The sequence below is a fragment of the Oratosquilla oratoria genome, chromosome 12, assembly GCF_046742065.1.
Source record: "Oratosquilla oratoria isolate Oo_2021 chromosome 12, ASM4674206v1, whole genome shotgun sequence".
NCBI lineage: Eukaryota > Metazoa > Arthropoda > Malacostraca > Stomatopoda > Squillidae > Oratosquilla > Oratosquilla oratoria.
The window spans coordinates 40,258,637-40,278,106 of NC_134788.1; the positions used below are offsets into that span (position 1 = coordinate 40,258,637).

Consider the following 19,470-nt stretch of genomic DNA (forward strand, 5'->3'; position numbering starts at 1 on the left):
CACAGCTAGTGGTCGAAATATACGGTTTACTCTGTATCTCAGCTTATCTTTCTCCGAGAGTGGGTTTAAGTTTTATTTTACTCTTGTGTTACGAAATCTACGTTACTTGATATGTATATACATTGTGACGAATGTGGATAGGAGGTAAGGGAACACGGGCTGAGGGAAATACTTTTATTCCTGACTAGTTTCGCCTGAGTGGCTTCTTCAGAGGAACATAGTTTGAAGTCAAGTTGACCAACTTGACTTCAAACTATGTTCCTCTAAAGAAGCCACTCAGGCGAAACTAGTCAGGAATAAAAGTATTTCCCTCAGCCCGTGTTCCCTTACCTCCTATCCACAGTTACTTGATATATTAAGATGTTATACTTGAAAAGGAGACAGGACCACAAGCAACGAGGTAATCGCAAGCAATGATTAAAAACAAGTTTATGATGAAAATGGAGCTGTTCATTATTTGGCAAATATCTTTTATTGCAGATATGTAAATTAGCGGAAAATGGAAGCAATATAAGAAACAAGGCTGCATCTAATAAAAAGGAAAAAATAAACATTACCTATATCTAATATATACAGGAAAAAGATACCAAGGATGGATTATAACTAGATAAATATATAGATAAGAAAAAAAAAATAGATGAATTGATTAATTGAGCAATCGGTCGAATTGATAGTTTAGAGCGTACCAGTACCTTGGAGGATTGTTGCGCAGCCATGACCATCTGGGAATTTTTTCACCGGAAGTTTCTCATCGGAGGATGCTCCTGCTGGGCAAGCTTCCATTGAATTAACCCATTAAACTCCGATGACAAGATTCCTTGTCATTTGGTCAAATAAAACAAAAAATCATAAAACACCAAAATGTTTGATCAAACACCAGAAAAATATGACGTCAATCCTCGCTTCGCTCGCAGCGAAGCGAGGATTGACGTCATATTTTTCTGGTGTTTGATCAAACATTTTGGTGTTTTATGATTTTTTGTTTTATTTGACCAAATGACAAGACATCTTGTCATCGGAGTTTAATGGGTTAATAACGCCGTGGATATCATTTAATAACATTCTACAATCAGGAGATATAAAACAAATTTGGTTAATAGCAAAAGAAGGACAGTAAAGTTCAATTAAACATTGAAGATTATCATGTTAATTTAGAGAGCCTTTATAATCTACAAAGAACAAGAACGTTCGAAAAAAAGAAAAATGAAAATATTAAGTAGCAGAATCTTTGCAACATAGAAAGGACAAAAACAATCTAAAAAAAAAAAAAAAAAAAAAAAAAAAAAAAAAAAAAAAAAAAAAAAAAAAAAAAAAAAAAAAAAAAAAAAAAAAAAAAAAAAAAAAAAAAAAAAAAGGAAAATGGGAAATCAGAGCCCTTTGTCGTCATGCAGTCGCTTATGACGTCACATCTGGTGACGTCAAGTCTCGCAGCAGGGTTTCCCTTCCCTCCCTCCCCGATTGGAAACATGAGGAACCACATTCAGACGAAAAATGAAATCGCAACAAATCTTCTGCTAGATCTACCTGGAGGCGCCAGGAGAAGAAGGAGGAGGTGCAAAAGGAGGAAATGAGGCAGGGCAGACGACATCGTTGTTTACAAACTTGAATTGAATCTTCTCTCAGACCGCCAAATCTCTGTTTCCCGCCAAAACGAAGAAATCTTCCGCTACGGAAACGAATGAAACTACATTATTCATCATCATTATTACTAAATGCATGAAAAATGTAAATAATGAAAAATGAAATATACGCCAAATGAAAAATATACATCTCTCTCATGAATGAATATACCCGCGGACAAAAACATTAAAAACATACTTGACAGATTCCAACCTGAGTTCTATAATATTCTAAGCTCTTTTATGTAGTTGCTACATCTATCTGCATGTAAAAAGTACATTCATACGACGTAGGCATTTTGGTTAAATTTCCCATTTTTATTCCACTTGATTAGCCAAATTCTATCAGCAAGTCTTTCTCTTCTTTGAATGGTGATGGCATCATGGCTAGTACGCATTTACTCCCGTCTGGGTCCCTGGAGGAATTTTATCATAAGTCCACTGTTTGTGTTCGTCTTGTTTCGCCAATAGAGAAATTTATCATTGTTACTATTATTATTATTATTATTATTATTATTATTATTATTATTATTATTATTATTATTATTATTATTATTATTATTGTTGTTGTTGTTGTTGTTGTTGTTGTGTCAGGATTAGAAATGGAGAGTGTGAGTGGTTTGAGGTAAAGGTGGGACTTCGTCAAGGATGCGTTATGTCGCCCTGGCTGTTCAACTTATACATGGATGGGGTAGTGCGAGAGGCAAATGCAAGGGTAAAGGGAAAGGGATTGGAGATGGTTAAAGAAAATGGAGAAAAGTGGGAGGTGAGCCAGCTGTTGTTTGCGACGACACTGCGCTTGTAGCAGGATCGGAGGAGGGATTGAAGAAGTTGGTGACAGAGTTTGGGAGAGTATGTGATAAAAGAAAGCTAAAGATAAATGTGGGTAAAAGTAAGGTGATGAGATGTACAAGGGGTGTGTGGAAGAAGACTGGAAGTGAGCGTTGGGGGAGAATGGCTGGGGGAAGTGGATGGTTTGGGATATTTGGGTGCAGGTGTGGCAGGAAGGGATGGAGTGGAGGTGGAGGTGGAATGTAGGTTGAGAGAAGCGAGTAAATGCCTTGGTGGATTGAAGAGTGTAATGAGGAATAGACATTTGGGAATGGATACTGAGAGGAGACTGTGTGAGGGAGTGGTTGTGCCGGCAGCGCTGTGTGGGGCGGAAGCGTGGAACATGGGAGGGGAGGAGAGAAGGAGTTTGAATGTGTTTGAGATGAGGTGTCTGAGAAGTATGATGGGGGTTGCTGGGCTGGATGGAGTGAGAGGTGAGGGGGTGGGGAGGGGAACGGGGGTGGTTTTGGAGATGGGGGGATGGGGTTGATGAAAGAGTATTGGGATGGTTTGGACGCATGGAAAGAATGAATGGAGAGGGACTGGTAAGGGTCAGGTCTAGATTCCATACTCGCTAGTAGATGACGTCACGGGATCATATGCAAGGATGTATACGTCATCAGTTCCTGTGCAAGATGGCGGCAACCTTGCAGGCATTGTATTACTCCAGGTAGCGCCCACTGCGCATGCTTCTCCGCTCAGCACTGACCTGTATCCTAAATATCAGTTAACCCATTCAACTCCGATGACAAGATGTCTTGTCATTTGGTCAAATAAAACAAAAAATCATAAAACACCAAAATGTTTGATCAAACACCAGAAAAATATGACGTCAGCAGTCCTCCTCGCAAGCGAGCGAAGCGAGCGAAGCGAGGAGGACTGACGTCATATTTTTCTGGTGTTTGATCAAACATTTTGGTGTTTTATGATTTTTTGTTTTATTTGACCAAATGACAAAGAATCTTGTCATCGGAGTTTAATGGGTTAAGGATACCTCGGTCCTGCCAGGCACCTCCCTCTAGGGCTGTACTTTTCATCTTAGGATTTACATGATTGGCTATGGACAAAACACTAAAACACATTTGACCAATCATATTGCAGTAAGGGGTCACTGGTGTCATATGATGTTTTTCAGTCCTCCGCTAGGGGCTTTCAGAAGGGCTTTTAGAAAAAGTCTTACTTAAGCACAGTTTAATTGCTATGGTTTGGCTCCTTTCGAGGTGTCACCCACGCGCGCGACGCCAGCGTGCGATAATAAAAACTAGTATCAACTAGTGGTGATGTCGTCAAACTAATCACCACATTCACGTTCACTTTTTTTTCAGAATTGTTTGTTAATTCTACACATCTTATCAATAAGCCACGACTAATAAGCAATACTACAACTATTTATATACACATTCTGATAACATTTGTATAAGCTTGAAATATTGTTAACGAAATCTTATTGACTTTAAGGTTTTGTGTCTTCTACGAGGACGCCTCTACTCCTTGTTGGCATTCACTAACCTTGAGCTAAAATGTCCGTCCGCACTCAGAACTACCGACTCGAGCAAGTTGATGAATGGCGATGACAACAAAGTGGACACAATTATCACTTAACGCCTCGCCGACGTTGTTTACAGAGGCCTCTGGTCCCGGCGGACCGACCACGGCACTCGGGAGATTAGTGCTTTGGGCTCTTCTATGAATCGCGTTTCTTTTTCTTTTTTTTATGAATGCACTTGATGTGCTTCTATTCGTGTATCTTTTAATAAATGTGCGATGGTTTATGTGTTTCACTGGCATACACCTTTGCACTACAACAGTTTAAAAAATTAAAGAAAGCATAGTTGGAAATAGATTACGTTGTACTTCTTGTGTTGACAGCAACATAATTTTGTACAATCTGCCAGTTGCTGAACTTAGCTGTATCACATCACAAATGATAAATAAAACATTAGGCAATTCCATTCCTTTTATTATCATAATACAGAAAAATTACTTAATTTGCCTTATGACGAGATATATAATATTTTTTAAACAATCGAATCGACTTCAATTTCTGTTTCATTAAATCTTTACTTGACCATCTATAAAGATGGCGGTACACTAGGTATTTCTCTCTAACATTGTACTCACTTTTTTTCTTGCTTTGCCTGGCAAGATTTGCGTATCCGTGACATAGGAATGGTTACTTTTTGTCTAAGGTTTAACGGAAACAATAACAATGCTTCCCGCTAGTGCTGGGCAAATACCGCTAATTTCAATGTCGAAATTATTGGTGAACAACAATACAGTTACCGAAATCACCGACAGTTTACCGGTAAAAGACTCGTGAGGTAGTAGTGACGTCACAAGTTTGAGTCGAGCTCGAAAAATCAATGTTTTTGTCCTATGATAAGCTATATCTCTGGTTCTATTTTACATATTGTTTTTATTGTTATGTCATTGTAAAGGGAAAAGGTCATACTTTAATTGGTGCTACTATAGTATGCTATCTACCGTTCGAGTGAATGGAAGGCGTCTGAGGGTAGGTGTGGTGTATACATTTTCGTTCGCGTCTGCATGCATGGGTTCATGTTTGGAGGTAGTAGTGGTAGGCAGCTACCGGTAAAGTTACAGGTTTTATTCAACAACCTTAACGATAGCTTACCGGCAAACATTCTGCTACCGTTAAAGCTTCGTTAACCGATAACTCGATAAGCTATACCCAAGGTCCATGTAGACTGGTCAGCCAGCCGAGCGGGCCGAGCGCGGGCGAGGAGGGGTGATGACGTCATCCACGCCGCACCTCCCAGCCACTCACAGTACTGGCTTGAACTTGACCACCCTTGGAGCCTGTTATCTCTTCCCCTCCCCCCTTTTTTAACTGCATTACATATTACCTACATGCATTACTAATTAGATGAACACTTGGAATATTAAAGGGTCTATTGTAAGCACAAATATATTCATAATAATTATGGCAAACAGTTGTCATAATACAAAGAAAAATTAAGTTCACACCATTCATAATGTTAGCATAAGTATTCAATATTTGTTATTGAATATAAACCACTTAATCATAACATAAACAACAAAGGAAAACAGGTAATATGGTCCTAGTGAAAAAGTAAACTACATATCATTCATGTGGTCAGTTTCATTAGCTTTCTGTTTTGACCTTTGCATGACTTAAGTTTTTTCTTATTTGTCTTAATGTTATCATCTAGATTCCTAATTCTAAAGTACACAGATATTTTGACATAAAATGATATGACATTATGAGGTACATCAATTCCAACATTTTCTAATTCACGAACAGCTGTTTTCAATCACTCTTTTCCTTCCTTGAGACTGTCACCGTGTATTACTTTAAATGTTTCTCTCATAGTTGTTAATTGGGAAAAGAAGGCGTTAGCAGGAGCATACAATCCACCTCTGTTTACTTCATCAATCCATGTTTTAGCCATGGTGGTAGGCCTACAGTCACTTGCTTTGTGGCCTAAGTGAGGATATTTTGACTATTTATCAAATAAAACTAAACCTGAGAAAAGGGAAAATGAAGTTTCATGTTTTGATGAGAGGTAGTTGGCATCAGAACTGTACATTACTAGTCTCTGCTTCAAAGATTTGGATGTTGGGCCAGATGTCAATTATGAGTATGATAACATTGATGAAAACCTAAGAGACTGTGTAATATCAGTTTCTAATCCACAGAAAGCAACCCACGTACTTATAGAAGAAGAATCTCTCAAATACATTTGTGGTTATATTGTTAAACAAATTAACACAAAATATCCTCACTTAGGCCACAAAGCAAGTGACTGTAGGCCTACCACCATGGCTAAAACATGGATTGATGAAGTAAACAGAGGTGGATTGTATGCTCCTGCTAACGCCTTCTTTTCCCAATTAACAACTATGAGAGAAACATTTAAAGTAATACACGATGACAGTCTCAAGGAAGGAAAAGAGTGATTGAAAACAGCTGTTCGTGAATTAGAAAATGTTGGACTTGATGTACCTCATAATGTCATATAATTTTATGTCAAAATATCTGTGTACTTTAGAATTAGGAATCTAAGTAATAACATTAAGACAAATAAGAAAAAACTTAAGTCATGCAAAGGTCAAAACAGAAAGCTAATGAAACTGACCACATGAATTATATGTAGTTTACTTTTTCACTAGGACCATATTACCTGTTTTCCTTTGTTGTTTATGTTATGATTAAGTGGTTTATATTCAATAACACATATTGAATATTTATGCTAACATTATGAATGGTGTGAACTTAATTTTTCTTTGTATTATGACTACTGTTTGCCATAATTATTATGAATATATTTGTGCTTACAATAGACCCTTTAATATTCCAAGTGTTCATCTAATTAGTAATGCATGTAGGTAATATGTAATGCAGTTAAAAAAGGGGGGAGGGGAAGAGATAACAGGCTCCAAGGGTGGTCAAGTTCAAGTCAGTACTGTGAGTGGCTGGGAGGTGCGGCGTGGATGACGTCATCACCCCTCCTCGCCCGCGCTCGGCCCGCTCGGCTGGCTGACCTGTCTACAGTACATGGATCTTGGCTATACCATAACATTCAGAGAACGGTAAGCATGTCTCGGCTTGGTGGTACTGAGTGACGGTAGTGACGGGCCCAGTGCCCCGCAAATATTACCGGTTAAACTTTTACCATTAAACAAGTATGTACCGCTAAGGGCTCGGTCATTTTTTTACAATTAAAACCGTTTTTGTCGGCACTTTTTTAATTTTTCAATAGAATTAATGTTATTTCTGTGATCAGCATACGAAACTATATTAATTGTGAAAGTTTCATAAAAAAGATTCCGAGTGTCGCCAAACGAAGACCCATATATGTATATGTATATATATATATATATATATATATACATATATATATATATATATATATATATGTGTGTGTGTGTGTGTGTGTGCTTAAGTGATGAAAATGCCAGTATGCTTCTGTTTCTAAATAAGAATATGAACTAATTTGTATGAAAAAATAATTGAGGAAATAAATAAGAAACATGCCGACAGTGAAATCTAATATATCCTTGAGTATTCACCTTGGTCTTTGGATCACGTGCTGGGCTAATTTGTATGAAATAAGTATTAAAACAAGGGAGCATAAAAACAGTTTTTAGGAAAACATTTATTACAAATTAGTCAGGTTAGGTTAGGTTAGTTTTTAGGAAAACATTTATTACAAATTAGTCAAAGCTCATTATATGTGTATGTGTGTATTAACAAAACTCCCACTCCCACATGCACCCTCCAAACATGAACCCATGCATGCAGACAGACGACAAAAGTTTACACACCACACCCACCCTCAGACACCCTCCATTCACTCACTCGCGCGGTAGATAGCATACTAAAGTAGCACCCTTTAATTTAAGAATAAACAAAGGAATCTAACTTTTTTTTCATTCATTCTACCGGATTTTCACAGCATTTTTCACTATTCAAATAAAAAAAAAATCACGAAAAAAATACGAAAATAAAATAAGATATAATCTTAAGTTGTTACCAAGTCTATCCTTTCATTTCCTGCATAGGCAGTTGATATGGACACCTTCATGTTCAAGATATATCATCTTCACTATACAACATTATACAACATAGAAATATTCACTACACGTAACATACACATGTGACTGAAACAGTTTAGTGGGGAATTATACTTTATTGGAAAGGGTAATTATACATAAGTTCACCAGAGAAGTTGAACAACTTTTATGACACGCTCACGTATAAGAACTCCCAGATTCCCTTGTACCGCTAAAGTCTCTGTAAATTTTTACCATTAAAACCGTTTCTTCGGCACTTTCTTTAATTTCTCCAAAAAATAATGTTATTTCTGTAATCAGCATACGAAACTATACACCACACACACACACACGCACACACACACGCACACTCAAACACACAGCTCTCTTCCGGGAGTGAAATAGGTGTTGATCACGAGTCCAACACGTGATCCAAAGACCAAGAAGACCAAAGTGAATCACACACACACACCTGTCCAGGGCTGAAATGATTTCAGTATCGCTGCGCTCCGAGTCGTTACTCCAACTCTCGTGGGAGGGGAGTTGGGGGGAGGTGCATGTAAGGTCACAGCATTATCCATAGATCGGTCATACGAGCTCTGAGCTGTTCCGAGAGAGAAATAGCTGTCGATCACGTATATATATATATATATATATATATATATATATATATATGTGTATATATATATATATATATAAATATATATAAATATATATAAATATATATATATACATATATATACACACACACACACATAAATGGGTCTTCGTTTGGCGACACGCAAATTTTTTTTTTTTATGAAACTATCACAATTAATACAGTTTCGTATGCTGATCACAGAAATAACATTAATTCTATTGAGAAATTAAAAAGAGTGCCGAAAAAAACGGTTTTAATGATAAAAACTTACCGAAACCTTGGCGGTACATACTTGCTTAATGATAAAAGTTTAACCGGTAAAATTAGCGGGGCACTGGGCCTGTCACCACCGTCACTCAGTACCACCAAGCCGAGACGTGCTTACCGCTCTCTGAGTGTTATGGTATAGCTTATCGAGTTATCGGTTAACGAAGCTTTACCGGTAGCAGAATTTTTGTCGGTAAGCTATCATTAAGTTTGTTGCCGGTAAAACCGGTAGTTTCACCGGTAGCTGCCCACCACTACTTCCCGCCAAATACTCTCCCGCCATGTACATAAATCTTACTTCGCCATGGGAAACAAAATGCGAGATGGTAAGATCTTTCGTGCATTACATCTTCCGACAAATTGAAGAAAGCAAAGATTGCAAGGGGGGCACTTTATACAAACAAATAACACAAGAATAAGGGATGTGGAAAGATGCAGAAAGCAAAGATTGCAAGGGGGGCACTTTATACAAACAATAACACAAGAATAAGGGATGTGGAAAGATGTAAACCAATCGGATGATCAGTCTGGGGGGGGGGAATTGTCTCATGGCTAATTCTGTGATCAATTTGTCACATTTGAAGTGATCATATGTCAAGTTCATATTTTTGTTACGTGTACCATATCGGTCGATCAAGGAAAGAAATTAACCCATTAAACTCCGATGACAAGATGTCTTGTCATTTGGTCAAATAAAACAAAAAATCATAAAACACCAAAATGTTTGATCAAACACCAGAAAAATATGACGTCAGTCCTCCTCGCTTCGCTCGCTTCGCTCGCAGCGAGGAGGACTGACGTCATATTTTTCTGGTGTTTGATCAAACATTTTGGTGTTTTATGATTTTTTGTTTTATTTGACCAAATGACAAGACATCTTGTCATCGGAGTTTAATGGGTTAAAACCGAGATCTCCCAATATAAACACAGCGTTAGACAGCACAGTGGAACTGGTCGTCTTCAAAACAAAGCCATTCACGTCCATCACATTGATTGGGAGGGTTCCAAGATTTTAGCAAAATCTAACAACTTTTTAGAAAGAAATGTAATTGAATCGTGTCTTATTCCTGGTACGTATAACAAAAATATGAACTTAACTTATGGTCATTTTAAATGTTACAAATTTATCACATGAGACGATTCCCCCTCAGACTGATCGTCCGTGGGAACGAAGCAAGGGGAGAGTCGGATTACAAATTTACAGATTTACAGATTTACAGATTACAAATTGATTACAGATTTACAGATTTACATATTTACAGATTTACAGATTACAAATTGATTACAAATTTCCACATCCGATGTTCTTGTTTGTATGAAATGCTCTTGTAATCTCTGTTTTCTGTACTTTGTCTGAAGATGTAATGCACGAAAGATCTTACCTTCTACTGTTTAAATTTTCTCCAGTTGTTCTTCTTGCATTCTCCTGCTAAGCTTACAAACGATTCTATTACTGTGGTAATTAAATGAAAATAATAATATCAACACCGATTTCATATTTTCATATTCTTAAAATAAATGTTCTTCATGTAAAAATATATATAGTGATAGTTTAAAATCAATAATACAAAACTTTCGTATGAATAATGCTATACATGCTCAATTCTATTTATGTTCTATATATAAACCCCAGAAATGATGACTTATTTAAGTAGACAAACTTGCTGTTGTCCTTTACAGCATGTTATCCATTTTTCCCTACAAGAAGACGTGTGATTTTGGTTATCTAGAGCGAGTATCTAGAAAGGAAAGGAAATTTGAAATGTTTGAGTCCAACAGCAACAGAAAGTCCGTTGACCATCCACGATGACAACGAAAACAACATCCAATATTTCAGCCTAATCCTTCTGCTGTTACTTAGAGACTGAGATATTTGCCTCTGATATCCCAAAGCATGACAGTCATTTGAATATGTATATATATTATGTATATATATATATATATATATATATATATATATATATATATATATATATAAAATATATAGAAATATATATATATACATATATATAGATATATATATAAATTTTATAAAGATATATATAAAATATATATATATATATATAGATATGTATATATATATATAGATGAAATTCAAAATAACAACACTTGTACATGGGAACAGATGTTTATAAGTATATGAATTCCAAAAACCACATCTACATATACGTTCGATTCAAATTCGATTATAGATCGTTTATATTGAATTGGAAATATAATCCACATAGTTAGACCACAAAATATATAAACTCGCTACATAGGCTACACTCGTAGCTTCTAAGTTTCATTATATGTAATTTGGGAAATAAGAAGAGTGCTAGTTACAAAAAAGGGAGATCTCGTCGCCATGAAATGACGATTTTCCTTTGAATACCTTCTGGCTCAGAGTGCAAGTAACCATAAAGAAATAGTGACGTCACCTGTTGCAAGGAGTAAGTGCCCAAGTAGTACGAAGTGCATGATTCATTGTGCTTACGAGCGGGAAAGCCTCAGATAAACGTAAATGAACCACAATATCATCAAAACAGATCCTCACCTCTCCTAAATGGTATGCTCCAACTACGATTATATCAAAGTAAGAATATTCACAACAAAAGTAACATCACCAAATGTGCAGGGATGAGACGACGTCATGGTGGATTGTGGTAGGCCTCCAGGGCGACACCCAGGTAAACACGTAATCATAATTAACGTAATGGCGCAATATAAGTAGATTAGCGACGGGCTACATCTTGCTGTTGTGCCTTGGGTTGTAGCCTAAAATGAATAAACATATCATAACCACGGATGCAGTGGATAAAGACAGATTGCCTTAGGCCAGGGTCTGGAAGAGGAAGAGTAGGCTGCTGGTCAAGAGGGCCGAGCCGAGAGCGAGGTCCGAGCAATGCACGTCTGACTTGGACGACTCGAGAGTATCGTCTGACATGGGCCAGACGCGAATAATGTTCGAGTGATACTTGACTGACGGGAAGGTATTACACAGGTCCTTCGTGCAGAAGCAATTAATTTTGATATTCCTGACCGTCCCTAAGGCAGTGATCTTCTTGGAGCACCCTTGGACGGAGGGCGCAAATTCCATGCCCGTCAGGATCACGTTCCGCATTTCCACTGGCGTTGGAGAAGACAGAAAATAAAAACAGCTCCAGGGAGCAAAATCAGTTTTGTGTTGTTCGTCTGCATTTCCCATATCCTCTCGATGTAATTACTAATAAAGATATATATATATATATATATATTATATATATATATATATATATATATATATATATATATATATACATATATTTGGAAATAAACTCTCCTACTGTGATTCGAACCCTCGCCTGAGAGACTTGTTTTTTATAAGACGATGACCGTACTATCATGCCACCCTGACCCTACAAAACGAAACGTTCCGTTTTGTAGGGTCATGGTGGCATGATGGTACGGTCTTCGTCTTATAAAAAGCAAGACGCTCAGGCGAGGGTTTGAATCCCAGTAGAATTCATTTCCAAATGTCATAATTGTCACACACACACACACACACACACACACACACACACACACACACACACACACACACACACACACACACACACACACACACACACACACACACACACACACACACACACACACACACACACACACACGCATGCACACACACACACACAAAACACACACACACACACGCACACATACATACAGGCACACACACACACACACACACACACACACATATATATATATATATATATACATTTATATATATATATATATATATATATATATATATATATATATATATATATATATATATACATATAACAAAGGTTTTTTCCCCCTTACACGGGAGGTAGCCAAAAGAAAAAGGCAGAGAAACCACTCCCACCCATTCTACCCCCTACATACTCCACTCCCCTCCACCCTCTTCCCTCCCTCTTATCTTGGCACCTCCTGGATGGAGGGTCATCCCTGCATCTTGTCCACTGCCCTGGGTCAGAAGTAGTGTCGCAAGACACAACACGTCCACAGCAAGGCCGCTTCATTAATTCGACGACCTCCGTCCTCCGTCCCCTCATGCAGAAAATGAGAAGACGGGGAGAAATCCCTTCAGGATACGTCAATTTATTTCTCATACATACTCTCTCACCCCACATCCCCCACCCATTCCCCCTCATGCATCACAGAATCATCCAAACACAACCCTTCTCCATTTACCCCTATCTTCTGTCCTCTCCCGACCTTCCCCAACAGACATTCTTCTCTTTCCCAATGCCCCATTTCCCCATCCATAAATCTCATCCTAGGACGCCCCCTCATGTTCACTCCTTCCACCTCTGCCTTCCACACCTCTTTTACTAATCTTTCTTCACTCATTCTTTCCATGTGTCCAAACCATCCTAATACTCTTTCATCAACCTTGTCTCCCAACTCCCTTTCCACCCCTATTCTCCTCCTCACCTCCTCATTTCTCACTCTATCTAGCCTAGTAAACCCTATCATACTTCTCATGCATTTCAACTCAAACTCTTTCAAACTCTCTCTCTCTTCCTCTCTTATGTTCCATGTTTCTACCCCGTCCAGTGCTATCGGCACAATCACTCCTTCATACAATCTCATCTTAGCATCCATTCCCAGATGTCTATTTCTCATTACACTATTTAATCCACCAAGGCATTTACTCGCTTCTCTCAATCTACATTCTACCTCCACCCCCACTCCTCCCTTTCCTGCCACATTCGTACCCAAGTATCTAAACATATCCACTTCCACCAGTCTCTCTCCCTTAATACTCACTTCTAGCCTGCTGCTACTCTCTCCCCTTGTATATCTCATCATCTTACTTTTGCCCACATTTATCTTCAACTTTCTTCTTTCACACACATTCTCAAACTCTGTCACTAACTTTCTCAATCCCTCTTCTGATCCTGCTACAAGCGCAGTGTCATCAGCAAACAACAACTGGCTCACCTCCCACTTTTCTCCATTTCCTTTAATCATCTCCAACCCCTGACCCACTACCCTTGCATTCACCTCTCGCACAACCTCATCCATGTATAGATTGAACAGCCAGGGCGACATAACACATCCCTGACGAAGTCCCACCTTTACCTCAAACCATTCACTCTCTCCATTTCTAATCCTAACACAAGATCTACTACTCTCGTAAAAACTCTTGCCTGCTCTTAACAGCTTTTATCCTATCCCATGTATCTGTAATACCTCCCACAGTGGTCTACCCTGTCATAAGCCTTTTCCAAATCCACAAAAACCCAAAAAACATCCTTACCTTTTCCTATAGCTTTCTTGCATATATGTCTTACCACAAAAATCTTATCTACCTGTCTTAAACCACACTGTTCCTCACCAATTACTCCCTCTGTTCCTCTCCTAATCCTCTCAATCAAGACCCTTTCCTAAGCCTTCCCAACTACACTCAACAAGCTGATCCCTCTGAAACTACTACACTCACACTTGTCCCTTTTTCCCTTGTAAAGCGGAACTATACAGGCACCCCTCCAGTTCTCTGGCACTCTACCCTCTCTTAAACAAACATTAAATAACCTCACCAACCAGTCCACCATAACTGTGCCTCCTTTTTTCAGACATTCTGTATGGCATCCATCCAACCCAGGTGCCTTACCTGCTCTCATCATCTTAACAGCTGCTTTCACTTCATTTTTCCTTATTTCTCCTCCATTTTCCTCATTCATCACGGTCATTTTCTTAGCGCTTCCCACTGCAACTACCTTTCCCTCCCTATCCTCCTTCACATTTGGCAACTCCCTGAAATACTCTGCCCACCTTCCTCTCACTGCCTTCTCTTCCATTATCATCTCTCCATCTGCACCTTTTACCTTTTTTTTCTCTACCTGATTCGCCTCCTCTTCCTCTTTTAATTTCTTTTCAAAACATCTTTTTATTACTTTCAAAATTTTCACTCATACTCTTAACCCATTTCACATCTGCTCTCCTCTTTGCCTCCTTTATCTTATGCTTTACTTCTCTTTACTTTGTACCTCTCATACGATTCCCTCGTCCTAATTTGGAATCAATCTATTAAAGCCTGCTTCTTGTATTCTACACCTTTCCTTGCTTCCTCATCCCACCACTCACTACCCTTCCTTCTATTTCTTCCCGTCCTCCTTGTTCCACACACCATTTTTGCACACCTTATGAACTCCTCCATGAACCATCCCCATTCCTTCTCCACTCCTAGTTCTATAGCGAGGTGTTATATTTGAATAGGAGACAGGACTAAGACCTACGAGGTAATTACAAGCAACGATTAATAACAATGATATGGTGAAAATAGACCTGTTCACTATTAGGTGGTTTTCTTCTATTGCAGAAATGTAAATTGGCGGGAAATGGAGGTAAAATAAGAAACAAGGCTGTATCTAATAAAAAGGAAAAAATAAACATAACCTACATCTGCTATATACAGGAAAGAAAAAATACAAAGGCTGGATTACAAACATATAAATATATTGATAAATAAATAGATGAATTAACTAATTAATTGACCAACCAACTAATACTTCAGAGCGTACCACTGGCCTCGTCGATAGATACGCAGCCATAGCCATCTGGGAAATTTTTCACCGGAGGTTCCAAACCGGAAGATCCTCTTGGCGGGCATTCGGCATCTGCTTCATTACTTGATCTTTTGGTGATTTTCATACTCGACCAGGAGCAATCGTAACAGCGGATAGTCTCTCCTGTGGGAAATATTAACGCCGTTGATATCATCTGATAAAATTCTACAATCAGGAGATGTAAGACAAATTTGGTTACAAAAAATAAAATGAAAATAATCATAAAATAATAAAGTTCGATTGGACATGACAATTTCATGTTAATTTAGAGAACATGTATAACCTACAAAGAACATGAACTTTCGAAAAAAAGGGAAATGACAATATTAAGTCGCAGAACCTTGGCAACCTAGAAAGGACAAAAACAATCTTAAAAAAGGGGGAAATCGGAATATCATAGTCCGTTGTCGCCATACAATCTGTTATGACGTCACATCTGGTGACGTCAAGTCTCGCAGCAGGGTTTCCCTTCCCTCCCCGATTGGAAACAAGAGGAACCACATTCAAACGAAACATAGAATCGTAACAAATCTTCTGCTAGACCTACCTGAAGGCGCGAGGAGGAGGAGATGCATGAGGAGGAAATAAGGCAGGGCAGACATCGTTTACAGACTTGAATTGAATCTTCTCTCAGACAGCCAAATCTTGGTTTCCCGCCAAAACGAAGAAATCTTACCGCTACGGAAATGAATGAAACTGTATTATCTATCTACATTTACTGGATGCATGAAAAATATTAATGATGAAAAATTAAATATACGCCAAATGAAAAATACACGTATCTCTCATGAATGCAGATATGCGCGCACAAAAACGGCAAATAAATAACTGACAGATTTCAACCTGAGCTCTGTAACATTCTATGCTCTTTGATCTAGTTACTACATTTCTATCTGCATGTAAAACATATTTTCACACGATGTAGACATTTTGACATATTAATTCTTTTTATTTATTCCATCTAATGACCCAAAATCTACTGGCAATTCACATTTCTCTTGTTTCAACGGTGATGGCATCATGGATAGTACGCATTTACCCACGTCTGGGGTTCTGGAGGCATCTTATTGTATTATAATACAATAAGATGCCTCCAAAACCCCAGACGTGGGTTATGATAATTATAATAATAATAATAATAATAATAATAATAATAATAATAATAATAATAATAATAATAATAATAATAATTATTATTATTATTATTATTATTATTATTATTATTATTATTATTATTATTATTATTATTATTATTATTATTATTATTATTATTATTTATTATTATTATTATCATTATTATTATTGTTACTACTACTACTACTACTACTACTACTACTATTACTATCATTATTATTATTATCATTATCATTATTATCATTATCATTATTATTATTATCATTATTACTATTATCATAGTTGTTATTATCATTATTATTATTATTATTATTATTATTATTATTATTATCATTATTATTATTATCATCATTATTATCATCATTATTATCATTATCATTATTATCATTAATGATCATCATCATTATCATTATTATTATCATTATCACTATTATTACTATTATCATTATTATCACTATTATTATTATTATTATAATTATTATCGCTATTATCATTATTATTATTATCATTATTATTATTATTATTATTTCTATTATCATTATCATTATTATTATCATTATTATTATTATCATTATTATCATTATTATCATTATCATTATTATCATTATTATCATTATTATCATTATTATCATTATTATTATCATTATTATCATTATTATCATTATCATTATTATTATTATCATTATTATTATCATTATCATTATTATCATTATCATCATTATCATCATTATCATCATTATTATCATTATTATCATTATCATCATTATCAATCATTATTATCATTATTATCATTATTATCAATCAATCATTATTATCATTATTATCATTATTATCATTATTATCATTATTATTATTATTATCATTATTATTATTATCATTATTATTATTATTATTATTATTATTATTATTATTATTATTATTATTATTATTATTATTATTATTATTATTATTATTATTATTATTATTATTATTATTATTATTATTATTACTATCTTCCCTGTGGTGGGGGAAAAGAATACTGCCACCAAGTAATTCCACTTGGATCGTAAGAGGCGAGAAGAAAGGGACGGGGATTGGGACTAGGCATCCTTCTCCTTGTAGCCCCACAGGGGACATTCCTAAAAGTAAAAGCAAAGGCATAAGAGGGTCTAGGAGGTTTCCGACCAGAACCCTAAGGTTTGGGTCTTTTAATGTGCGTGGATGTGGTACAGATGAGAGTAAAAGGGAAGAGATAGGTAGTATGTTTGTGAGAAAAAAGATGGACGTGTTGGCTTTGAGTGAAACTAAGCTGAAAGGGAAGGGCGAGTGTAAGTTTAGGAGTTTAAGTGGGAGGTTATCAGGAGTGAAGAGAGGGCGAGGGAGGGAAGGGGTGGCCACACTAGTAAGTGAAGAGATAGGTAAACGTATAGTGGAGTGGAAGGAGGTTTCCTCAAGGATAATGTGGATGAAGGTGAAACTGGGAAAGGAGATGTGGGTTTTTGTAAGTGCGTATGGGTCTGGCAGTGAGAAGAGTGTAGAAGAAAGGGAGGCTTTTTGCATAGATTTAAATGAGTGCATAGAGGATTTATGGAGAAAAATCATTGTAATAGTACTGGGAGACCTTAATGCTAGGGTAGGAAATGATCCAATTGATGGAGTGGTTGGGAAATGTGGGGTTCCATGAAAGAATCGTAGTGTAGAGTTGATGGTGGAAATATGTCTAGAAAGAGAGTTGATGATAGCAAATACAGTGTTTCGGAAGAAAGTCAAGGATAAGTACACATGGGAGAGGGAGGGGGAGGGAAGGGTGGTAGATAGAGCGTTAATGGACTATGTAGTGGTAAATAGGATTATGATAGGAAGAGTTAAGGATGTACATGTGCTAAGGGGAGAGGGTGGGGGAATATCAGATCATTTTTTGGTGGAAGGTAAGTTGAGAGTGGAGGATAGATGGAGAAAGAGGAAAGGGACAAAAGGTAGGGAGGTGCTTAGAGTGAACTCATTAAATGAAAAGGAAAAGGAGAAGGAGTACAAGAAGAAGCTGAAGGAGGAGTGGAATGGAGTGAAGGATGGAGTAGAGCTAGGAGTGGAGGAGGAATGGGGATGGTTCAAGGAGGGAGTCACAAATTGTGCAAGGATGGTCTGTGGAACAAGAAGGACAGGAGGAAATAGAAGGAAGGGTAGTGAATGGTGGGATGAGAAAATAAAGAAGGTTGTAGAAGAGAAGAAGCAAGCTTTCACAGATTGGTTACAAAATAGAAAGAGGGAGTCACATAAGAGGTACTAAGAAAAGAAAAGAGAAGTAAAGAAAAAGGTAAATGAGACAAAGAGGAGAGCAGATGTAAAATGGGGTAAGAGTATGACAGAAAAATTTGAAAGTAATAAAAAGATGTTTTGGAAAGAAATTAAGAGAGGAAGAGGAGGCGAATCAAGTAGAGAAGAAAAGGTAAAAGGTGCAGATGGAGAGATGATAATGGAAGAGAAGATAGTAAGGAGAAGATGGGCAGAGTATTTTAGGGAGTTGCTCAATGTGAAGGAGGATAGGGAGGGAAAGATAGCTGCAGTGGGAAATGCTAAGAAAATGAGAGTAATGAGTGAGGATAATGGAGGAGAAATAAGGAAGGATGAAGTGAAGGCAGTTGTTAAGATGATGAAAGCAGGTAAAGCACCTGGTCTGGATGGATGCCATGCAAAATGTCTAAAAAAGGGAGGTACAGTGATGGTGGACTGGCTGGTGAGGTTATTTAATGTTTGCTGGAGAGAGGGTAGAGTGCCGGAGGACTGGAGGAGTGCCTGTATAGTTCCTCTTTACAAGGGAAAAGGGGACAAGTGTGAATGTAGTAGTTTCAGAGGGATTAGCTTGTTAAGTGTAGTTGGGAAG

General features: G+C 37.2%; 1 protein-coding gene across 1 annotated transcript in view; it reads right to left on the reverse strand.

Moving 5' to 3' along the window:
- Nucleotides 1-11,121: 11,121 nt before the first annotated feature.
- Nucleotides 11,122-19,470, reverse strand: part of LOC143030701 (uncharacterized) — a 21,952-nt gene continuing 13,603 nt past the window's right edge. Inside the window, exons 2-4 of the mRNA XM_076193885.1 lie at nt 16,024-16,154; nt 15,432-15,599; nt 11,122-12,003 (exon numbers count right to left, since the gene is read on the reverse strand). Of these exons, the coding sequence (XP_076050000.1) occupies nt 11,708-12,003; nt 15,432-15,599; nt 16,024-16,078 (519 nt within the window). The 5' untranslated portion in view covers nt 16,079-16,154 and the 3' untranslated portion in view covers nt 11,122-11,707. The remainder of the gene's footprint in view (nt 12,004-15,431; nt 15,600-16,023; nt 16,155-19,470) is intronic.